The following is a 25947-nucleotide window of genomic DNA, read 5'->3' as shown; positions in this document are numbered from 1 at the left end:
TGTGCTCGAGAAGGGAGAAATACATACAGACGCCGCCCCTGTGTGTGTCTGTTTGCCTTCTCCATCGCTGGTGTCCTGGAGGTTGTTAGCACATGTGCAGGGTTTTCCTCCGTCTGCCGACATCAGCACAAACACACACCCCAGAGTCATTACCAGTTCCACACACACACACGAGCCATCACACGATAACCTGCGCTGTACAGGCACACATGAATGCACACAGGCGCTCACAATCATTCACATGCACAGCACACCTTCCCACTTGCACACTATAAACGGCATTTATCAAGTATATTATGATTCTAATATTACTGGAGGTGCAAGTATTAAAACTAATAAGCTCCATCCCTGTGCTGCACTTACTGCCTCCCCCTGTCTTTTTTTTCTCTCTATACCCCTTACAGGAGCTTCTACCATCTCCCTTCATCCCTCCATCCGTCGCCCCAGCCCCAGATGGTAAAGCACTGTGACCAATTAAAGACTTCCCTGAGGACAGAACCAGTTATAGCTCCAGCCATCTGACCATTTGTGTGTGTGCGTGTGTGTGTGTGCGCGCAAGTAAACCTTACAAAACATATCACTGTGTTTTAATCAGTGTACAAAGTCCTGTCTTCTGGCCAGTTCCACACAGCGTCCCCCCTAAAAAAGGTACATTGGCATGTGAGTCCAGGAATACAGCTCCATCTAAAGCCTTTGTATTGTGCATAAACACAATGACAAGATCTAGAGTACCACTTCGTTAGAGCTCATTGCAAGGCTGAGGTTGAGTGGGAATGAGTGTGGCAGCTGACCAGAGGTGCAAAGAATTAGCAGGTGTGTTATGCTGGTGTATGAGAGACAGTGTCTTTGAGGCAGAGAGAGAAAAACAAATAGAGTGTAGCTAAGGGAGGTGGGCAGCACTCAATCACCAGGCACCCATCCAGCAGGGCAGCAGATGAGCGAGCAACTGTCTGTCTGAGCTGCCAGCACTGAGGGGAATTAGGCATATGCCAACCCCACCCCACCCCTCTCATACACACACACACACCATTATACCCACATCCCAAGGTGGCCGCCCTGGCACAGGGGCACAGGTGGCAACATATGTCCGCGGTTTACCCCTCGGTCAACTGAGAGGGAGGGACCTGTCATGCCTCTGTCTGCTTGTGTGCACATGTGTGTCTATACACAAAATCCTCCCTAAAGCTTTTAGATTTTTGTGTGTCTGTGTGTGTATTATTGGATTCTGTACTACAGATTGGGAGATAGCGGCGTGTCCCTGAGAGCTTGAGGGTCATCAGCTTGCCGTGTTGCTGCTTCACCAAAACAATTTTAGTCTCCCAAGCTTCTCCACTTTTACTTTTCACTTCGACACCAGCGCTCAAAAAACAGCCTGCAGCTAGCTCTGCAGCCCACACTCGAATCCATTACATCAGACGTTTTACCTAAACCTCTGTTTCCCATTGCAAATAAATGAGGCTGTGATTAGCATGCTAATAAGGTGGGTGCAATGCTAATCTTTAAACTTTTAGCAGCAGTCCTAACTGACAGGTCAACGCCAGGAAAGGGAAGAGGAGATGTTGACTTTTCTGAAGAGTGTCTGGATCTTGTGTGGAGGGGAAATAGTGCTGCACTTAAAAACAGATGTATGTGGGATTAAAAGTACAGCTATTAAATCCACGATCATGGCTGCATGTGGTAAGGTTAGGTTTATAGGGCTGTTTTCACACAACATGGAAATATGCTACAATATACTTCTAGTGGAAGTCAGTAAGACATGAAGCTACAAACTGATGCCCAACACTTGCGGCTATGGTTGGGTGTGACGTACAACAAAATAGAAGTTTTGGCTGGCCTCAAATTTTTTTCAGCGCAGTGAAGCGTCAGCCAATCGTATCATAAGTTTCTGCATTTCAATGTACACTGAAGCCTCATTTCTACTGCGAAAAAAACACGCTAACACCCACTAACATCAGGCTTTTCAATGCAATGGGAAAAGTGAACAATCTGCATTCACACCTGGCTCAAATGACTCTCTCTGGGGAGTAGTCGTGTGTTTTTATCGCTTCTGGCTCCAATCAGCATTGCTGGGAACACAACACCTGGGTGAATGCTAATTTCAGCTCCTTGACCGGCGAGATGCAATGATGCATCGCCACTAAATACTGTTCATCTCCTCCAAAGCAGAGCCAAAACATCTATCTAATTTAGTCTGTACTGAATGTGAAAGAGAGACTGAATAAGTAAGAGAAATATAAAAAAAAGTAATCACCGTAAAGTTTTCACAGACCTCTGTCCATGCTGCTCCCTAGTGTTTACCTGTTCTCCGTCCTGTCTGTGACAACAGACACACCAAAACACACATAAAGGATACTTGGCCACCGCAGAGCCCTGTACACAGCTCTGGTCTGCTGGCAATGGGAAAGGAGTCTATAGCCTATCTGAAGCAGAGGTGAACTGACATTTGAAAAACCTGCAGGCATGTACATTTTGGTGGAAAAAAGTGTAAGGGCTTCAACAGTGAGGTGAAATGTGATGTTAAAATGGGGCTTACACGTTTAACAAAAGCATTGATATTTTTATGACCAAATAGCCTACAAACATTTGGATGAGGCTCAGTTGAGGTTCTTTGTGGTAAGTAGCCGACACACACAAGCTGTGATGACATAACTATGCTTACAAGTGTTTAACCAAGACTTCCAACAGTGATTCAACAATAATGTAGATGGTCACGCTGCTGCATTGTCGCTTAACATCCTCAGGGTGCAGTCCAAAACCTCTCCTACACAATGTCAGTTTGAGATGAATGGCCGTGGTTTTCACTCCATTTCAGTTTGGCACACAAAACTTATGCAGCAGGTAAACAAAATGCCAACAGCAGGGTAAACAACAGACACATTTTTCTTAGGGCTAATTCCAAACGACTAAGGTGCTAAAATGTCTCTGCCCACTCAAAGAAGATGTAAAAAGATCATATTCAGGTTTAGTGCAGAATTTTCATGATGTGCTGCTGTTTAATTACTAGCCGATATATATTTAACATCATACCTGCTGCCTCATATGCCGCCTGCTCTTCGATTAATAGGGTTTCCCTGCCCTTGCCACCACACAACAATCTGCATGTTGGCACAGACAAGTGGAGTGCAGCTTATGTGCTTGTGACCATAGCCAGCTGCATTGCACAAACACTACATCACTGCCAACCACTAGTTGGCATTGCAAAAAAAAAAAATATTTGCCTGGGTGCAGTTACTCTTTAACAGTGCCAATGCTCTCCACGCACTCGATACATCACTGAAAAGAGTCAGCGTGTCAGCATCTCTAACATATCTATAAGTGCTTGAATAACCTGATGCGAGTGAGGGCATGGGCACCAATATCTGTTCTTGCACATATGAATGTGTGTAAATGGATTCTGATGCCTGTGTACGTAGTTGTTACCATGTCAAAAGGGGTTATCAGATGTATATCTTGAACCAGGAAAAACCTCCTGTCCCACTTGTGCTCAGATAAGGCTTCAAAGCAGCCGCCAACATCAAACAATGCAGCAGCGTGAGTGTCCTGGACCACACTCACAACCATATTAAGTCCTGGAGGCTATTATACTGCAAGCTCCACTCTTTACCAGCACACATTTTAACGACGTGAACACAAACACTCGTTAGCACATTCATTCACATCCATATTCATGCTGAGATTCATATTCAAACTGTGGCTGTGTTCTGTTAATCTCACAGAGAAGAGGCAGCAGGCCCCTGAGGGTTAGCGCTTAGCTAAGCTAATCAAATCAACTAGAGAAACAGTGGCGCATCTTTAGCCCATTATATAAACATTAATAAACATATACACTCAACACACACCAACACATACGCACGCACACACACACACACACACACACACACATATTTGTTAGCACATTAAATCCTTTCTCATTAGCCTAGCTCAGTGGCGTGGGCGATGAGCTAAATGCAGAGCATCTCTGACATCATTTTCATAAGGGTAACAACCAAAATTTGCAAGGAAGTGTATGCTTGAAAGTGTGTCTGTAGGCTACGAGAGCATTTAGATTCATGTTTAATGGCAACAGCTTCCTAATTAGCCCGCCATACTCTTTAGCAGCAATTTGGAGCAAGAGGCAGGCCTAAAACACTATGTGTCCTCATCCAGAGGTCTGCATAGGCTCAGTGGGTTTATATTAACCAGTTCTGAGCCTCATTTTTAGGGATGGTTGTTTATACAATTATCATACCAGTACCAATGCCAGAGCCCCTAAAGAGATACCAATACCAACGGAGTACTTCATTTGAAACCTGTTATTTTCTACTTCATACAGCGCTTGGTTTAACCACACTACAGACTGTTTGGGTTGTAGCTGCTGTCGCAATGGGCCAATCACACGCTGCATTAAATCAAAGAACACTCCCGGTAACTGGCTCTGAGCAAAGCTATACAAACAGTCGTTTTATCTAGATCTGGGTACAAACGGATCGAATGCGGGTATCTTTTTATCTCTATCAACAAATTCTGCATGTGTGTAAAGGATTTGTGGGCGACAGGACAAGATGTTGGTATGGGAAATCTTCTGGTTTCCATTTGTAGTCCAAGTAATGCTGACCAATCACATCTGAACAACAGGTAGACAGTTCATGTGAAGAGGCTGAATAAATATGGCAAAAATTCAATCTCATACCTCACTCACTATTGCTTGATGTCAATTTAGCTTTATACTAGTTTTCTTTTTAATTTAGTCGCATTCAAATGCAGATATGTGTTCTGTCTAAAAAGACCAGCGCCCTAAAATATTATCCAGATATTTCAGGGTATTTTTGCGATAACAATATTCTTACGATATGACAAAATACAAAAATAAATATATTTAATTTAATAACATGCAATTGCAATAAAATAAGTTTTCTATGTCAGCATAAACATAACAGTAACTAAACAAAAAAATACATTATTTCTAAACAACAAAAGTAACTAAGAGAGAGATTCAGATTCTGTTTAAAATAAAAACAGAACCAAAAAATCTAAAATAAAATCACCACAAATTAGATTATCTAAACAGTTTCCAAATACAAAAAAGTACCCTTAAATCTATAAATAATATAATCACTTGACACACTGAAGTCGCTCGGAGCTGAACTCTTCCACCACTGAGACAGCCACGGTTGTTTCATGTCTAACGGTATGACTTCAATATGTCAACAAATTGAAATACTGCTGTTATCACTATATACATTTTATTATAATATTAGAAATTATGCCAGTATCATGGTGAACAATCTGTAAGGCATGCCCCTACCATTTGTCCAATATCCAATTTGCCATCAACCTAAATCTGTCTGTTCTGTGTTGCCAAGACACTGCAAGTAAATACTCAAGCCACATCCGAGTATTAGAGTATCTAATGTCAGGAAGCCAGATTGGATTTTGACCATTTTATGATAAAATTCGGAAGACACATTTATAATGTAGCTGCTCCTCTAAATCCCTCCATCCCTTCTAATATGGTAAGAATATCTTATTTAATTCACTGCCCCAACTTTGAGTTCGGCCTTTGTGAGGCCGTCTGAGGATTAGTGAGAAAAACTTGAAATACATTTCTTTTTTTCCAGCCATATTTAAGCTAAAACCCGCTACATTTTTCTCCAAACAAACTACACATGTATATACAGTACAGTACAGCTTGCCCTACAGGACTACAAAGAATCCAGGTATCTGTTTGGCCCTGTTCGACAGCGCTGTTTTATTCACCGTGTTACATGTTCTATTCAGCAGTTATATTGTCTACCACAGTGATCCGCTGGGTTTTTAAAGCCCTTTTCAGTGATGTTCAGTAGAAAGGATGTCTTCCGATGGGAGCACTACAGCACCGTCTCTCTCAGACTCAATTATGGGTGCGACATCTGTCCTGACTGACAGCTCGCTACTCTGTGTGACTGCGACTGTGTTTGTGTTTTTTTTTTTGTGTGTGTGTGTGTGTGTGTGTGTGTGTGTGTGTGTGTGTGTGTGTGTGTGTATGTGTGAATGCGTGTGTTTCTGTACGGTGGGTCCGAGTGGCAGTAATGTTATTGAGTAGGAAGCCCTGTCCGCTAAAGTAGATGAGATGTGCAAGGAAATGGCAAGCCAGACACAGTGATAAAATCTCTTTCCATTTGGAGTCCTGCCTGGTCCACGGCTTAGAGCCAGTATGTGCTTACACTCGCGCGCACATGCACACATATACACAAAAGGCAGAGAAGGGAATGTAATAGTAAATGAAACTGAGAGGTGATGGTGAGGCCAGAGAGAGAGGGAGCAGAAAAAGCTGGAAGTGTCACTGCAAGGAGAGCCGAGGGAGATAAAATGCTCCAGTCACACACAGGCCTCTGCTCCCAATCAATACCCGTAGACGCAGAGATACAACTTCCCTTACCTATTCATCTACGCGTTCCCTTCCTGATTCACCCTGTCCTACGGTACATCTGACTATATCTCTCAACAAAAGGTTTCAAACATAAGTTTGCCTCCTCAAAAAACATCTTCATGTCTTTCCAACCCATCCTTCTCCTCTGTCTTTATTCAATTACTGATTCCCTCCACAATCTTGTCCTATGTGCTTCAATCACCCTCGTGCTTTTCTCTTGTGATAAAGCTCAAATCGCAGCTGTATTGACAAACCCATATACCTGCGTGACCAACGCCAGCTGGGGGGCTGAAGCATGGGGACCAGCCTGAATCGGCTCTGAGGGTTTGGATTGATGGAGCGAGCAGGATTCAGATGATGAGAGTGGAAGAAAAGAGCGATATGGGGGGCGGGGTCCCGGTGTCACCCGGTGTAAAAGATGGAATGCGAGATGACATCTCCACATTCGGTCTATCTCATTAAGTGAGGCAGAGGAGTGCAACTTGGCAGCGCTAGTTCCCTTGTGGAAAAAAAAAGCAGGGGAGAGACACAAATCAGACACACACATACACACACTTGCAGCGCTGAGCTCAGCAGAGGCATGATTCAGCCACTCTTACTCTGTATGTATGTTTAGCAGCTCACAGGCTCAGCTATGCAAGGAAAAATCAACACTCCTGTTCTTTACCCTCTTCACAAACAAACACAAACAAAACTGCATTTTGACCTTGGGTGGGCACTGCTTCACATTTTTCAGCTTACATTCGGGCCACAGTTTCAGCAGGTGAACAGGTTATTTTTCTCCATAAAAAATGGAAGAAAATAAAATGTAGGCCATAAATATAATGAGAATGAAAAGTGTGACTAGAGAAATGTGGTATTTTGCCGCGGTTTGTTCTGAAAATGATTTGCCCAATAGTTTCCCTCTTTCTTAATTGAAATTCCTAGGTCTCATCTCTAGCCTCTCCCGTCTGTCTCTTTCTTTCCCGCTCTCCTCAATTTGTGCTGGCTAATTGCATTTAGAACTTGCATGGCAGTTTGTAACTGCATTAACCTTAGGAGTCACATCAGGCAGAGACTATTTAAAACGCACCCCTATAGCGCCAGTTGTATTGTGGGTAATGCCTCGGGGAGGTGTAACCAATCACATTGGAGTCGAGAGGAAGAGCTCATCATTTATTGGTCACACACTCTATTCAGCATCGCCCCACTACCCATTTCCAATACTGCCACTTCTGTCCCCATTCCTCTCTTTTTCAATTTCCTCATCTCTGCCTTTTCGCGCCATCCATCTCACTTCCTTTTCTTCAAAATCGCTCGCTGCCAAACTTAATTTTTTCTACTGCCAGACATCTAAAGATGAACTCTTTCTTCCTTTTTCTTGTCTGGTGGCAGAATAGCAGAAAGATGCTTCTGTTTGAACATTCACCAAAGCTTTGGTTCTCCAGCTCCATTACTACATTACTACAGCACTGGGAACGTATGACGACTGCCAAATGCGGAGGCTAGATTCTGTATGTCTGCCAGCATGGTGACACCTATGGTGCTTTCTAGGACAGTGAGGGTATATGGGAGCCTCATGAGTAAGAGCAGTGTGATACTTGTCTCAGCGAGGGCTTGTTTTTCTGTTAGCTCTTGGACTCACTCACACACAGGCTGGTGCGTAGGATAAGGACAAGCATGATGGCCATGTCAGGCTGTTGTCCTTTTCTTCTGCAATCTGATGTGTAGGAGGAAGTCAAACCGCACCCACACGAACACGAACACACACACACACACACACACACACACATATATATGCTCAAACAAGCAGCCAGAAACACACACTCAAAGCAACCGACTGAGCTTATTCAATCTCCAAGATCAGAATAAACTACTGTAACCTTTGGCCCCAAACAGCTTCACAGCAACCAGGTTAAATGCAGGCATTGTGCAACGCTTAACCACAGCAAGCAGAGCACAAACAACAGCTCTGGTAAAGACACACAATGGAAAAGTATGAAAAATATTGGCTTTAGAAAGACAAAAAACGCTGTTTAATTTGAAACATATTCATTTGCCAAGAGGGAAACTACTCTATCTGCGTAGGTCACGCAGTCAGCACGTCTGTGGTGCCATTGCAGCTGCTAAGAGGTTAAAGGATAACGCTGGCACTGTGTTATCTTTTGTGATTGCTATAATCAAAAGACAAAAACAAAAAGTGGAGCCTGGAATTTATCCAAATGCTTCCTGTAACCACAGTGTACTGTAGCTCATACCTCGCTGCTTTAGAACTGTCATTCAAAAACACATCAAATACAGAAAAAGTGCTACACTGAGACATTTGTGTGACGTTTGAGAGACATATTCCTTCATTATGAAGAACACTTCAAGTTTGGTTTACTCCTCTCAGCTTGTCAATCTAGTAAAGCAGTGTCTAGGGGTGGGCAATATGGCCAAAATCTTCTGTGACGGTATCTTTGCCAGTACATTAGGGCTGTACCTGACTCAGAATTATGCCAGTTGAATCAGATTTGGCAGTTTAATATGCATATTCAACGATTCATTTTGTTTTTTACAAAGTTTAAAAGTTTGAACAAGCTCCACAGGACGTTCACTATGACAGTGGCATTCATGTAAGACAGTAAACAAGCTAAGGGCGCTAAACAATAGGTCTTAAATGTTCAACATTTTTGGACGTTACTAGATATTAAACAAAAGCCAGAGAATGTGTCATTTTACTGGTAAGATGCTCTGAGCTGTAAATTCACCACTTCTAAACAGATAGCCTCTTCTCCTCTGAACCACTACAGTGTGTCCACAGCACTGTGTCAAAGACGAGCAAAAAGCAAAAAGCACTCACTCCGCAGAAAATCTGGGGTCCAAGACATTCCCAGAAGTACACTGGTCAGCATGCTGACTAGCAAAGGAAAAAGAGTGCCTGACTTGAAGCAATCACAGTTGACTGAGGGTTGATCTGAACCTCAGCGCTATCATATGGCCCAATAGTACTGGGCGTCAGCACTCGATACCTTTAAAGTATTGTCTGGAGTAACCCAATCAAACTATACCCGCATTTGTTCCTTTCTGCGACAGAAGTCTGATCCCAGACCCTCTTGACTCCCCACTAAACTTTCTGTTGCTGCCATCTCCGGAGCACCTCCTCGTCAAACAGTCAGTTCAATGTCTGCACAATTGGCACGTGCTAAGACAATAGCTGTAAACATCTAACACCGAGCTGTTTAAAAGTACCAACAAACCTGGCTATTGCTGCCATCTCTGGAGCCACTGTCTGCAAATGGTGAGTTCAACATCTCCCCGGCAGAAGCAGCAAACATTCAACATTAAGCCGGTCCCAACAGACTCACACTGATCTTGAAACGGCTTGACTCTATAGTTAAAATAATTAAGTCAGGTAATGTTAGCTTTTACTACGTGCAGCCACTCTCTCAACTTACCCCGGCACAGAGGTCACACTCCTGCAGCAGCATCTACCACCCACACACAGTCTATGGTACAGTGAAGTCAGGCGTGGTATGTTTGACAGACTTGGCAGTTCAGCATGCTGAGATGCCACCAAAATTTTCACCACCTTATTCACATTCTGGGTATTGAATGAAGTACTTTATTGGTGTTGTTATCATTTTGAGGGTACTGGCACTGTAATTTTTTAAACAATACCCAGCCCTACATAAAACAAAATCAAGCATGCATATTAATGTTTGCCTGACCTGGAGCTAGTCTCTGGAGATCCAAAATGTAACACTGGGCTACACAGACAAGTTGTTTTGTCGAGGCTGTTTGAGCTAAATGTTAAAATAAACTTGTGTTTAGGTCCACCTAATGAATGTAAGTCCAGTATTCGCACTATGTGTAGCTCTGTTTTTGGTCTCCACCAACTCCTTAGGGAAATTTCTTGCTTTTTAGCTGCTAAATGCTCCATTAAGTTCACCAGCTTGCTGCTAACCTTGTCTGTCTGCTGTTCTGAGCAGGTAGCATACAGTGGGATTTTAGAGTTTTTAACCGCCTGCAGCTGCTGGAAACAAGGTTGATGAGACCTGTGAGACTGAACCAAAAACAGTTCAGCTGTGGGCCATAAAAACCATGACCTGAAATACTCAATCAATCAAATCAATGTCTTTTGGGCTGAGGGGAAATGCAGAGTTGGGTGGTAATTTTCTGTTTGTTTTGTCGCTACAAGACTTAACATCACACACAGATTCATTCTTAATCTTAAAATATTAGTTATAGATGCTTTTAGGCCAACATTTCATTTACAGGCATCCCTCTTAGAGAGTAAGACACTCCGCCTTCCCACTTAAAATCTTGTTGGAAAATAACAATGGAAATGTCATAACCTTTTCTGCATTAGAAAATAATGATTTTCTTGCATCTCTGTGTTGCTCCTTGATTTAGTGGACATAATCCAGTATTAATGCCATGACGGCCAATTATTCTTCTCACATGTGTGATATTAGTGCATTGCCTACGGCGGCATTGCCACTTAGGGGCTGAGCAGAGCTACATTTTCATTTGATCAATCTAAGTTTAGTATCACAGAGGGTAAAAAAAGACATGCACACTTTTGGTCTGCTCGTTTTCCTTATAAAAAAAAACCAAAAAAAAAAAAAACATCTACACAAAGAGAAGCAGGGATCATCTTTCCAGGCAATCAACCACATGCACAGCTGAGGTAGGGACAAACAATACAATACATGAAGACACAGCGTCACAGTATCAGGGAGAACGGTGTCCAGGTGCACTGCAGAAACTGCTCTCTTCCTCAGGCAACAGCTATTAAGTTCCCTGTTTAAGCCCTCCCCTGCTCTTTGTACAGAGAGGTGACTATGGAGGAAACACATCCCTGTGAGTACGCCTTAATGCAGCAATCAGGACAAAGATTACTGCGCGGCCTTCAATCCCTATAATTAACCCAACTGCCCCACCATAAGAAACACACTCACACAGACACTTCTGTCTGCTCTATCTCATATCCTTCCTCCCCATTTTTCCTCCACAATACTCGCCTGCGTGTTATTGTCCTTTGACATCACCCTTGAAACACATATTGTCAAAGGCAGCATCAGTAGGGTTTTTTATATATATATATATATATATATATATATATATATATATGTACACACACACACACAACAGAGCAAGAGCAAATTAGAGACAAAATAAAAGACAGGGGAATAAGGAAGAGAAGAGGAATAGGAAGGGGGGAGTGGGGGGGGACAAGGTATTGTTTGCTCACAACGGTCCAAGGCGGCATGCAGCTGTTGGGGGATCACAGAAGGGCTCAAGAGCACAGCAAAGAAAAGAGAGAGGGGAGACCCTGCTGCGTACCCCTGACCTCTGAAAACTGGGTTAAGAGGTTAGAGAGACAGAAAGGCTCAGATAACAGTCCCTCAACACCTCCGCTCACACACACGGCCCTCACATGCACATTTCTATAAATACCGTGTGCTATCAGCAGTGTTTCACAGTGCCCTGTGCCTGAGCCCTGTCCCACATTCAGACTATACTGCTCATACTAGAAAATGCAACTGCTGAGGTCCTGACAATGAAGAAACCCATCGGTGTCTGATAACAACAAAGCCTCTGGGGGCAACAGACATTTCAGCAGATCCGTTGTAGCCAGCGGATATCCAGCCCAAGACTTCCTCTTCTGAGTGTGGCTCATGGTTTACAGCTTTATTAGCAACTTCAGAGAGGTCTAGACAACTTTTTGGCCCATCTCTATAAAAGAATATCTGTAGGTAAATTAGAAAAAACCCTAATAAAAAGCTTAATTTAAGCCAGACGATAGCCGAAGGGTTCCACCACTGCATTTCACCAATGTGCTCCACCTCTTTTGCTCTCCACACTGACGGTTTACAAGCAATCAAAGCCCGCTCAAAGGTGATTGGTCAGTACTACACTGAGTACAAATAGAAACCAAAATGCTTATAACACCATTCTACATACATTATGTATGCAGATATGTGTTTATAGCAGGTATGTCCGAAGTCCTGCTCAGGGGCCAATTGTGGCCCTTGGCCCAATTTTAAATGGCCTCTGGCTTGACTGTCATATTATACTATATTAGGGCTGTAACCGACTCAGAATTACGCCATTCGAATCAGATTTGGCTGTTCTACATAAATATTCAACAATTCATTTTGTTTTCCAAACTAAATTTTTAAATCTGAATGGGCTTTGGGACACTCAGTGTTAGCAGCATTCACATCATGTAGTAAACAAGCTTATAGTGCTAACAACAGATTGCAAATGTGCACCAACATCGTTTTCCAACACTAGATATCAACAAAAGCCAGACACTGTATCCTATTAGCCTGTAAATTCACCACTTCCTCACTTTACGGGGTGGTCTCTCTCTCACTGCGTGCCACTGCCTGCATGTCAGAGGCTGCAAAGAACACTGTAAAAGTCAAGAGCATTCACTCCGATGCAAAATCTGGGGACCAAAATGTCCCCAGATGTACACTAAACAGGAAAAAAACGACTGCTCAGCTTGAAGCTGTCTCAGTCAACTGAAGGTGCCTGGCTGACAATTCTATTCTATGAGGCCCGCCATTCAATATTGGTTAATCAAGCATGATCACTTTGCATTTTTTCCCTTCACCTCACAATAGCAGGACTATAATACAGCTTGTAGACATGCATTGGGTAGGAACTAATGTGTTCTCATGATCAGACAGTAAACATGCAAACTTTACAGTTACCTGACAACAAACATTATCTGTAATGTGTCAGACACGTCTACAGCAAAGGCATGTAAAGTGGCCAGTGAGGACCGCTGCTTTCAGAAGCAGTAGAAAGTTGAATATTTTCACTGAAAGATGAAACAGCTTGTCTTGTTTGGTTGTAATTTTTTTTAAATGACCTATTTGATGCGAGAAGCAGTTGGCCCCCAGTTAATTTTACATTATATAATCTGGCCCCCATTCAAAAAAGTTTGGACACCCCTGGTTTATAGAGATTCAGGCCCTGATGGTGACACTTTAGCCCCTTTCACACATGCACTGCAAAATTATGCAGACATTACCCGGGGGAGCTGTATGTTAGAACACACATGTCCAAGTCAGTTGGATCAGACATAAAACTGACTTATCCTGCCAGTTCCCGAGAACAAAGTCCGTCTAATGTCCAATCAAGCCCATGTGTGAATAAAGCTTGCAATTGCCCGGAGAAGTCAGAGTGTGTGCATGTGAGTGTGTTGATGATGTTTCTATCATGAGGCTCATACTAAACCAGAAGAAACAAACATTCAAAGGATAGACATAAAGGGTCATTTGCGTGACAACGACAACAAAAATGTCGAACTGGAGCCATGAAGAGTTTCAAGAGCTTTAGTCTGTAAGCGCGAAATCCATAATTGTCAGACAAATTAAAGAAACGGCAAGAGACTCAGTTGTTCATGACTAAATTGTTAACCAGCTACCTCATCAAAGCATATTCTGCATCATGTCCTGGGTCACCCCTCGCCTAAACCAAACAGAATTTCCCGTGGTTGAGAATGCTTTTTACAAAGACAGTTTCCATATGTGTGCTTCAGTTGTTAAGAGGAAACTCTGGACAATGTCCTGACATAATTCTCCAGATGTCCAAAATTCATATGATAAGACAGCTTTAATTTAATGAAAAGCAAAACCAATTTATCTGTTATGCCTGGAGTAAGCTTTGTTTCTGCAGCTTGACCAAACGCAGACCCAAAAGAAAGCATACTGATACTGGTGCTTCTCAGTGCCACTCAGTAAGTGAAATGGGACACAAATAACTTGAATTTTCATCCAACAAGCATTTGGTTTGCACGCCCTCAGAGTAAGGTCAACCATGTCAGGGACACAGGCATGAAGTTATAAAAGGAATGGAATCTCCATCTTTGACAGCTGTGTCTTCAGCACTGCGGGCCTGCTGGGTAGATCTGTACACGTCTTCACGAGAGAGAGAGAGAGAGAGAGAGAGAGAGAGAGAGAGAGAGAGAGAGAGAGAGAGAGCAGGAGACGGAAACTAATGCTACTGTTTGAAACAGTCACACATCTCGCCAACACACCGGGTGTGTTATTGAAACAGCTCTGGGCAAGGGAAGAATTCAGTAGGTGTGGGAAGGAGGTATGTGTGAGTGTGTGTGTGTGTGTGTGTGTGGGGGGGGGGGGGGTGGTTGAGATTGAGAGAGATAGGACAGTGCTTGGTTTGGTTTTCCCCGGAAAGAACAGGTGGGACTTTGTGTGAAACTGGAGTGCAACACTTCCTCTCATCACACTCCCTCAAAAGAGCACACACAGATTATTGTTATTGATTCCTTGTTTGTGAATGTCAACGATCTGATTGTGATTCAGCTAATGCCTTGGTTTGACTTGGACTTACAGACAGGGGACAGGGTTCCCTCAAATTTTCATGGATAAAAACACTTCTTAATGAAATAAAAAATAGATGTCTTGCCCTACTTGCCTGCTGTTTTTCAAACTTTTCAGATTCAAACTCCACTCAAACATAATTTCAGCTTGGCATACATGAAGGTAGAGATGGAACACGAGGAGGAAATGAAGAAATGTATTGATGGAAAACATAACATCACATATATTAGAACAAAGTCACATCGACAGCCATAGAAAAAAAAAAAGTTGCCACTATGTCACATAATGTGGAAAGTTAAATTAGGGGTGAAGGAAAAAGTCGATACAGCATAATATCACGATATTTGTGTAGTAATATTGTATCAACACACAAATGCCAAGATTTGATTTTTAGAATTTAATTATTAATTCGAGTACCAGTTAAACTTTTGGTAGCCTTCTTCAATCATCAATCAATTGCTTTTCCATTCCACTAAGCACAATATGCTGCTATACAAATGACTAAGTGAAAAACTTATCGGAAAAAAACTGAAGTTTAAAAGTTTTCCTATGGGGACACAATTTACAAATATATTAACAGGTACACAGCAAATCTAGGTCAGGATAGTATTCCAAAGTATTTTGGGGGGGCTCTTGGCAAAGAATCGTGGACCATCAGCAGTGTATAGGCTACCCGATGGGTCCTTAAAGGCAACAGGCTACATGCCAGTTTCACAGACAGTGTGAGGCAGGCTCGGACTGGCCATCAGGCAATTCTAACAAATACCAGATGGGCCAGCCCACCTTGTAGGCCGCAAGGCTACCACCAGCAATGACAGAAAAAACTGTGGGGAAAAAAAAAATGACCACCTTACGGTTGTGTGTTTCTGTGAACCAGTCAAGTTGCAGTTACACGTTCATCCATGTCTGTGAAAACATGATTGCTACACACACATCTCTTCCCCCTCTAGCACAGAAGATCTAAACAATCTGCACAGTTTCAAGCTAAGTGTCACCAATCCAGTATATGACCAAATGTCTCCCCTTCTGTTCCTGAGATATGACATAGACTATGGCCAGAAAAAAGTGTTTTTGCAGAACATTAAGACAGCAAAGTTGACCTTTGACCTTTTGGATATAAATGTCACCACGTCTTCATTTTATCCTTTAAGACATTTGTGTAAAACTTTGTCAAAAGTGTACGACAGCTTAATTTATGGCCAAAACATGTTTTGTAAGGTCACAGTGACCTTGATCTTTGACCCACTAATTCTGCTCAGTTGATCCTTGACTCACAGTGAATGTTTGTGCCAATTTTTAAAATATCCTCAAGGTGTTTCTGAGATACTGCGTTTACAAGAATAAGACAGACAGGTCACAGTCACTTTGACCCCTTGACCTATGACCACCAAAATGTAATAATTTCATTGTTGAGTCCAAGTGGAAGTTTGGGCCAAATTTAGAGAAATTCCCTAAAGGCATTCTTTAGATATCATGTTCAAGACAATGGGACAGATGGACAACTGGGAAAACATAATGCCTCTGACCATGGCTATCACTGGTGTGGAGGCATATAAAGAAAGTCATCCCATCTGATTAGAGTTTACACATTCCCAAAATTATCAATAACCAACCTGTACTGTAAGCTAGGTGAAGTGGTACCGGCCATCATCACCTCGTGGGCCACCTCTACAGTCTACAGTCTGAATAGTAGACCACAGCTATGATTGATGAACATATCATTGCTATTGAGGCAGTTCTGTTCATAGATGCTTGGCACAAGCAGTAAAATCATATTTAAATCAATATGGAGCACCAGGGCGATGTAGTACCCCTCAGCGCATCACCCTATTGGGATACATTTCGCAGCATATTATTCCTATGTTATTGTGCTTTTGGCTCCTGTGCTCTAAATCCTGGAAGGTAGCCGGTAGCAATGGGGCCAATATAGAGGAAAATTGCCAGGGCCAAATATGTTCCCAGTCCAACCCTGGTGTCAGAGGTTAACTTTACCTGGGACCTCATCACAGGTTAATCCATCCTTGAAACTAATGTGAAGACCACATGCAGCAAAGCTTAATCTCTGAGCTGCTGTAATCACCACACTGCCACAGAGGTGGGTCGTATTACATTAGCACTTTGAATTATCTCTGTGTTTCAAAGTGCTTCTGATCAGTAACGCTTATTTAATTTAATTATACAGCAACCTTTGACCTATGGTTTGCTTCGTTTTTAACACCTTGAGCAGATCTAACACTGATGCATATGTGTGTTGTTACCACATGAGCATCTGTGGTAACAACATTTGGTTTATCTGTACACACAGGTGGTTTATCTGTACATTGACAGTGTGTGTTTGTGTGCGTGCGTGCATGTGTGTGTGCTTAGAGACTCACCAGTGAGGTTGGTGCGTGCGCTGTAGGATCCCAAGTACCGCCCATCAGTGTTGGGCGTGTAACACTCAAACAGACCCTGGTCCCTTGCCTGCACTTTGGTGATGTGAAGCACAGCTGAGTCGCCACTCAGCCTCTCCACGTAGATCTCTTTACTGTTGACCCTCTGGGCATACACTGCGTAGGCATAGTTTGGCTGAGCCGTGCTCACGATGCGGATCTCCCTGTCCGGTGCTGATGGCAGGTACATGGACCACTCAAAGTCCTGCTCCACTCCCTCTTTATAGCCCGTCACGTTGCACAAGATGGTCACGTGAGAACCCTCAGTCCGTACTAGCGGTCCACTTTGCACCGTTACCACTCTCTGAGCCACGGCAACACTGGCTACAGGCGGAGATGGGGTGAGAGAGATGGAGAGAGAAAAGAAAAGAGAGAGGGAGTGAGGATGGAGGGCAGGGAGAGAGGAAAGAGAGAACATTGGTTACAAAACTGCGGTTTAAATATTTAGCATTGGCAGAGTTTATGCACCCCACATCTCCCAGGAAATACTGAACAGCGCGACATGTACAGCTAAGCAGCCGGGAGAGTGCTCACTGAGGTTAAGGTGTGCACATACACACACTCACACACACATCTTTTGAACACCACTAACCACTTAAAACATTCACAGCAACTCTTTTTAACAGCTGTCATCTGATCACGCTCACCGCTATTACATGGTGTCACATGTTAACCCTTTACCACACGAACAGCACCGCAGCTACACCACACTGGAAGTAAGAGGCAGCCATCTGGGAGTCAGGAGAGACGTCAATGTGAGCTGGTTAAACACATATCAGCAGGGCCTGTTCAGTGTGTCGTGTAGGGAGTATAGGGCTGGGTATCTTATTTAAAATTATGATACCAGTACCGCAACCAGTACCCCCTTAGAGAGAAACCGATATCAATAGAGTACTTTATTCAATGCCCATAATGTGAGTGGAGTGGCATGTAGCACGGCCACAATCAGACTTAGCAGAAAAACAAACACTTGAACAAACATCAGCGTGGTAAGAACTACCTAAAATGACAGAAACCATGTTCTGAAAAAAAATATTTGCATGTATTTTGAGTTTTTAGTTTGGCCAATGTCCTATCTGCTAACAAACAAAATGGTGGGCTTTTTGACCCGTACTGCAGTCAGCCACCAGCAGGCAACTGAGATATTTCAGTTTTACTTTTGGAGAGCTGTTATGTTGTCCATCTTTATCATACAGTCTGCGTGGCAAATGTTTAACTGACTGTTCGCCTGCACCAGGAGAGGAGCAGCAGAATCACGTCAGTCCGGGATCAGCTTCCAGGTGCAAAACTTCAAAAGCAGGTGTCGCTTGCCTGGAGATGTTTCAATACTACTTGGTACTGGGTTTTGTCTGATGCATTTATAACTACTCATGATTACACTGGCACATATATATCGGTATCTGCATACATAGTGGCTGAAATGTTACAAGAAATTTCAGTGACATGAAAAAATGATGTATGTTTGAGATCATTTAGAAAGGCGCCATTAAGTTCTAGGGTCTGTCCACCTGCAAGTACTGACAATTGTATTCACAATTTTGTCTCACTCGGTGCATATCTTGGTCAAAGTTCTTTAAAGGATCATAATTAAAAAATGTTTGTTATGAAAATTTCCTAAAATAGTTAAGCAGATTTGTCAAATATCTCAGTTCTAGGCATAAAACACAAATTTAGTCTAGAAATTTGCTTCCCGGAAGCATTTTCTACTCTTCTGATTAGTTTTATGAGGATTTGCTTGTACCAGCACTGTTTAATTTTTCATTTAAGAGAGTCTATATCATTTGCATTTTGCAAATAACAACTATGACCATAGGAATCTAAGAGAGAGAGACTTCAACATTGTTTTTTGCAAACCTTGTGTTTAAAAGGAATAAATAAGAAATCCTCTATTCTCTTATGTTGCTCTTATTTAAACAAAACACGTAATTAGCGCAGTGAACCATGAGTCGTGTACTAAGTATTGTAGCAAACTAAGACACAACTTCAGCATTAAAGCCCAAGCAAAGGCTGGTTATTACTATTCAGTATGTTGCTTTGTAGCCTATATTTAGGTAGACAGCATATGTGAATCTTGCCTCAACCCCTTGCATTCACATGGACACACAAGTCAAATTCACTCACACACACACACACACACACACACACACACACACACAAACACACACACACAGTATTCACCATTCAGGGAACAACTACAAACATCCCTCTCATTGGGGCCGGAGACAACAGAGCACTTACACATACCCCCCCCCCAAATCCAGACAGAGCGACAAGCACGCTGTTTCCTGTCTGCACAAGCAACTGGGGATTGCAGCTGTGTTTGTGTGTGTGCATATGTGTGTGTCTGTGTGTGCGCGTGTGTGTGAGAGAGAGAGACAGAGAGAGAGAGAGAAAGTCTGTAAGATGCTGTGTCTGAGGGCACAATACTTGGCATTAATAATTCACCAGAACAGCTTTTTAACTTCAACATCCTCTCTCCTCTCATAGTAACTTTCTCTTACACTTCCACTACACCCCCACCTTTCATTCACAGTTATTAGTGCGAGTCAATTTTTGTATGTGTGTGTCTATGCGTGAGCTTGCTTGACTGCGTGTCTGTGAATCTATGTTTTATTTTCCTTCCTGCACTTGGAGGAGCTGCAGGTCTTTTGTCTATCGCTTGTTTTTTGAGACACATTCCACTCATAAGCCTATAAAATATTTACAAATCCATGACTTCTTATGCGCCAGGTGTGTGGCCGCAGTTGGATGAGATTAGAATTCAGTCACAGTGGCATACCAAAGTGAAAACTGATTGAAGTAATCTCCTTACGGCTCTATTTCTCCTAAAAGATCCCCACAGGACTAATCAGGAGAGAAATCAGGACACTCTCCTCATGAATGCTGCAACTTTAAAATGTAGACTTATTAACCTTATTCCTAAATAAAAAGGGGAAAAAGTTTTATTTTGCCAAGTAGCACAATTATCTGCAAATTAGCTGCCTCTGAGTTACAGCAGGAAAATCATAAAATACTGTAGTGACAGTAAAATAGCAAAATAATGTGAAGTTACTGCAGTGTCACTGAACCCTAACTGATGTGTCAATAGAGGAATACTATAAGAATACTATATGAGGCTTGAAATTATACACGGAGTCAACTAATGCTCCAAATGTATTCTTTAATAATTCTGTACTTATTATTAATTTACCACATACACACTGCTTACATCTTACACGCATCCCTGCTGAACAATATTAGGCATCACCTAATGCTTTCTTTACATGAATACAGCAGACATAATCAAGAGCAAACGAATTGGTTTTTTTTGTTCATTTATTTTTTTCCACATGGAAATGAAACTGAACAAATGAGTACTTAAAGTAACTGTGGTATATCATTCTGGAGAAAGACAGTTGATTGTTGAGTGTCATTCCCTCGCTGTAAAATACAACCTTGGATTGGAGGTCAAACTGAAACAACAAACCAAAACGTTGGTATGTGATGACATGGGAATGAGACTCCACAATCAACTATAGCCCCTATCACACAAGCACTGCAAACCTGAAATTATCTAGACATTACCCAGGGGAGCTGTATGTGTGAATGCAAATGTCTGCATCACTTGGATCAGACATTAAACAGATTTTACCCTGCCAGCTCCCTGTTACAGATACTTTGTAATGTCCAATTCAGCCAGTGTGTGAATAGAGGAGGTCATTGTCCGGGGAATTTTCAGTGAGTAAGCGGGCTTGTTGATGACGTTTCTATCATGACATTTGTGTGAAATAAACATCCAAGGGTGAGAGAGAAGGAACATTTACACGGCAATAAATATTTCTAACTGGAGAGATGACAAGATTTGCGACATGTTGTCAGCAAAAGACCAAATCAAAAACCAGCTACATGACCATGGTGTACTCTACGTCAAGTCCTGCCTCCTGCATACTCTACCCACTCACAGCACTCCTGTTGGATGCTGCATCAGTGAAAGGGAAACTCTTATCTCTCTCTAGAAATACATACTGTACCTTTAACAAAATATATTTTTTTCTTTTTAAACAATTAGGGCTGTTCCAGACTCAGAGTTATGTTAGTTAAATCAGATTTGTCAGTTTAATATGAATATTCAATGATTGTATTTGTTTTTCCATATTAAGTTTTAGTTTGAACCGGCTAAGCAAGGACTTTCAGGTTGATGGCACGAACAACAAATCACAAAAACGCAGGTATTTTTTGCAGGCGTTAGATATCAAACAAAAGCCAGAGACTGTGTCATTTTCGGTTGCTGTGAGCTGTAAATTCACCACCTCTGAGCAGAAGAAAGAAGACAATGTTATATTGGAGCCTTACAGTACAGATTCTCTCTTCCTCTATGCCGCTGCAGCACGTCAGCTGCAGACTCTACCAAAGAATAATGCGAAAATGAAGAGCATTCACTCCACAGCAAAGTCAAAACGTCCACTGCAGAGCACTGACATGCAAAAAACAAACCTGACTGCTTGACTTGAAGCTATCTCAGTCGAGTGAGGGGTCTCCGACTGATTATTCCAGTCACCGACTTTCAGGGAGTTTCCCCACAAAATCCTGACATTTTTGTCAGTAGCTAAGATAAAATGATGCAAAGATCTCAGTAATTGACTGAAAAGGTAAAGGTCTTATTTAGCTGCTGAGAACATGAACCTCCACAAAGTTGAACAGAACTTTTTCAGAAGTCTAGAACATGTTCTGCTAAACTTTACGGAGGTTAATGTTGTCAGCAGTTAATCTGGCTTGACCTTTTCGGTCTCTTACCAGCAACATCTCTTTCCACCTGCACATACTGCCATACCGCACTGCTGTAAAACCAGAGGCCATAACCTGCAGAACATTTGGCCACTGGCATTAGAAAGTCAGTCAGCACAGGAAATCCTCCACAGTGAGCAAATACCAAACACTGTGAGAGCTGAGATTGACAGAAAATCTACAGTGAAGTGTGCTGACTGAATCTGGTGGAGCATATTATGGGATACATTAGGTAAGAGGCAGCCATCCATTCTGACTCAGACTTTGGTTCCCTGTTTTTCTTCACTGTGATGTCAGTGTGCTAATCTGGCGGCGCCCGGTCTACCCACATCCAGCTCAGATCAGGTCAAAGCTGTTCCGCTGCATCACTGCTTCTCATGTTGCAGCTACTCATCCAGAACTGCTGGAAACATATTACTCATACACCCCAAAAAAAACATACTACTCATACTGTGTTGGTGCACTAAGAGCTCTCCTCCGCGCGCCTGTCTTCCTGTCATCCTCCTGAAACAAGCTGCCTCCTTACTTCTGATTACTCTCACTCCCTTCCTGCATGTTTCACCCATCATCAATCCTTCCCTTCGTCCTGCAGCTCCGCTCTCTCTCTCTCTCTCTCTCTGTATATTCCTGTCTCTTCTCTGTGCCTCGCGGTTCTCTGCATCTTTTCAGGCAGGATTTAAGCAGCTCTGTGAAACTTCAAAGTGCCCATCGCTCTGCAGGCTGTTTAGAAAGGCTGACAATGACATACCAAACCCTGCAGACCTTCAACTGATTGCTCTATTCCACCACCCTTCCACAATAATCCTGCGCCTGCAACCTCCCCCTCTTCTTCACCTCTGGCTGTGCTGCCTCGATCTCCGAGTGCCCATATTTGCTCAACAAGGCCTAAGATTTTCTATTATTAACACTCATCTCCATCTCTGCATACCGACGATGTCTTTCTCCTCCCACCCTCGCTCTCTCTGGCTTCCCTCTCCTGCGTCTCATCTCTCATCTTTGCTGCCGGTCGCTTCCCACACAGCTGGTGGACTGGACGCAGAAAACATGCGTCTAGTGTCAGATAATGGTGAATGACCACGGACAAGCTCTCTAACTGACCTTGGTGTTTGTCGGCTGGAGCAATGGGAGCAGATGACTCCAAACACACACACACACACACATACACACACACACGGAAAGCTGCAAAGAGGATTATGCTAAGTGGAAGGGGGGTTAAATACTAATCCAATCATTTGTGGCCAGTGTCTTATTCTCAGTGGAAACAGCAGGGAGGCCACTAGCATTCATGACTACTACTCACACCATCACTTGTCTATGACACATGATAATTATACACCGAGAAAGGTGTATAATAAAAACGCTGCAGGGTGAAAGTAGCATTAAGGACGTTCACAGCGGCGTGGAGATGTGCTAATTTGGAGAGTCGAGCTGCCCATCTCACCTCTTCTTGCCTTGCTTTTATTTCTTATTTCACACACATACACATATGCACGTGAAAACAGAAGACACAGGAATGACCTGCAAGCACAGGGGGGGGGGCCACAACATCATTAGTGTCAATAGTACCAAAACTAAGTCATTCATTACTGATACTTGTGACAACAGGATAGACATGAAAAAAAATGCGCCTCTATCTAAGAAATGAGCCTCTATCTTCTATACTTCGGCCTCTTTTATTTAGAGTAGAGAAACTGTCTCTGAAAACAATGTTTCTTTCTCATCTTCCAGCTAGAGCCTGACATCATACACTTAGTCTTGGATGGATTATTGAATTGTCCCAGAGTGTCTGCCTCCCCCCCCAGGCCTTTACCTGGAAAATGTCACTCAAATAATGAGGTATTGACCAGACATAGACTCGAAATGACCAAAAAGATAAGAAAAAGAACTGCAGAGAGACACAAAATTACCTTAAAGAGACGCAAAACCATTATAAAGAGGCTCAAAATTACATAAAAAGACACAAAATCACCCTGAAGATACACAAAATCACTACAAAATATAAAAAAAGGACACAAAATTACCCAGAGGAGAAAGAAAACAACTAATATAAGGCTCAAAACAAACAACCTACAGTGATGCTCAAAGCAACAAAAAAAGACAAATTACCTCAAAGAGACACAAAACCACCACAGAAAGGCGCAAAACAAACAAAAAGGAAACAAAATTACCCCAAAGAGACACAAAACAAGAAGGGTCACTACAACCAAAAAAGACACAAAATCCCTTCAGGGACACAAAACAACCTCAAGGAGATGCAAAATAATGGCATACAAAATTATCAGTAAAAACAATTCCACACAAAAATGCACAGTGACTACAAAAAGATGCAAACGACAACAATAAAAAGAGGCTGAGCAACTATAAAGTCTGTGTATCTTGATCCTGGGCAAGAGTTGGTGGTGCCTTTAGCATATCTGTGCCCAGGGGCCGATTGTCCCATAATCCACCCATGCACTCAGTGCATATGCTCTCAGCTGAACCTCATTAGTTTAGAGACACACAGTCACAGTCAATGAAAGAAGAGCATCATCTGTTACATCACATGCATGTGTTTAAAAGGCAGTAGTAAAAAGAAATGCTTTGTTTTGCAAATTACTTGGTCGGAATTAAAATACGCAGGCAGCCAATTAATGATGCATTCACCTCATAAACCATGACACACTGCTCTGCCTCATGTGGTAGTCAATAAGTCACTTTTAAAAGCTATTGTTTAAACACCTTCTTGCCATTACACATCTGGTCCTACATCCTCCAAACATTTTTTTTCATACGAGAAATTTGTCTGTATTTGGGTTTTTCTCTGGATTTTTCACACTGGTTTGAAGTGTGCTCATTTGGTAGAACGTGATATCACCCATCGTCATGCACCAGTCAAGTACAAGATTTACTCTGGTGGGTTTTAAACTTTTCCATGTCAAGGACCCCTAAATTAATACACACAAGGCCACAGAACCCCACAGATGTATTTAATGATTGTCAGCTACAGCTGAGCAGATAACCAACGAGGAAGAGAAACCTTTCAAACAGAATATTTACTCTGAGGGTGCTTTTCATTATGCCAACGTGTCTCCTCTCTTCACTCACTCAAGTCTTTCCCTCCTGTCTCAACACCCTTGTTTCCTTGGTCTAAGCAGTCCCAGAAGCTTCCACTCACCTCGGGCCTTGTCTCCTCAAGGTGTGTTTAAGGGATTGGAAGATCGTCGATGACGGTGGAAGGGGAACAACTTCCAGGTCACAGGAGGATAGAGAATATGATGTAGTTGGCATAATGAAACACACCCTTTATCATATCACACTAACTATTTTAATTTAATAAGTGACAATAAACTATCCCCAATTCTTCTGGGGACCTCTTAGAACTCCCCTTAGGGACTCTGGTGTTCCCCAGATCCCTGGTTGAGAACCAGTGGTGTACACAGTCAGGGAATTTGAATACCAGCAACACAGTCCTGTTGAAGCAGACTTGTGGAGTTTGGGAGTTTAAAACTCTAAATTAATACTAAATCATAATGTTTTCTTTCTGAACTGTAAGAGTTGTTAATCCAGTCATGAATATTTAATGATATAGAGACACATTTAAATTTGGAACCAAGTTTAGAGTCTTTGAAAATAAAACATATTTGTTCACTATATCAAAAATGTTACAAATTTTGTCCCTAACATTACTTAGTGTTAGATCAAACTGTGTGCTATTGCAACCCCCCGAATGGTCCGGTGAACAGCAACTTCAGAAAATTCTCCACCAAAAAAACTTTCATTTTTTGGTACAAAAGTTGACAAGCGGGGGAACTGAAGTAGCTCCAGCCGGTGAAAATATGAATTAATTAAGAACATGCTTGCTAGACATTTACAAAAGAGGACCTAGTCAATGTCGTATCTCCCCAAGGGAGGTTCAGACTCATCGCACAGATCTGAAATCTTGTGAAGATTCTCAGACAGTGAGGTAGGGATGGGCAAGGAAAGTATTGGATGGTAAAAGGAGAAGAAAAAGAGGAACAAGGAGGAAGCTAAAGAGAAAACGACAGCTGCCTCTGGGGTGCTA

The 25947-nt window shown here is 42.4% G+C and overlaps 1 protein-coding gene across 1 annotated transcript in view; it reads right to left on the bottom strand.

Annotated features, from left to right (window-relative positions):
* Positions 1 to 25947, bottom strand: part of igsf3 (immunoglobulin superfamily, member 3) — a 92299-nt gene that overhangs the window by 51140 nt on the left and 15212 nt on the right. Inside the window, exon 2 of the mRNA XM_042494995.1 lies at positions 17085 to 17465. Within this exon, the coding sequence (XP_042350929.1) occupies positions 17085 to 17465 (381 nt within the window). The remainder of the gene's footprint in view (positions 1 to 17084; positions 17466 to 25947) is intronic.

Source organism: Plectropomus leopardus, chromosome 10, assembly GCF_008729295.1.
Source record: "Plectropomus leopardus isolate mb chromosome 10, YSFRI_Pleo_2.0, whole genome shotgun sequence".
Classification (NCBI taxonomy): domain Eukaryota; kingdom Metazoa; phylum Chordata; class Actinopteri; order Perciformes; family Serranidae; genus Plectropomus; species Plectropomus leopardus.
The sequence above is the reverse complement of the archived record's forward strand: the minus strand, read 5'-3'. Positions and strand labels throughout refer to the sequence as shown.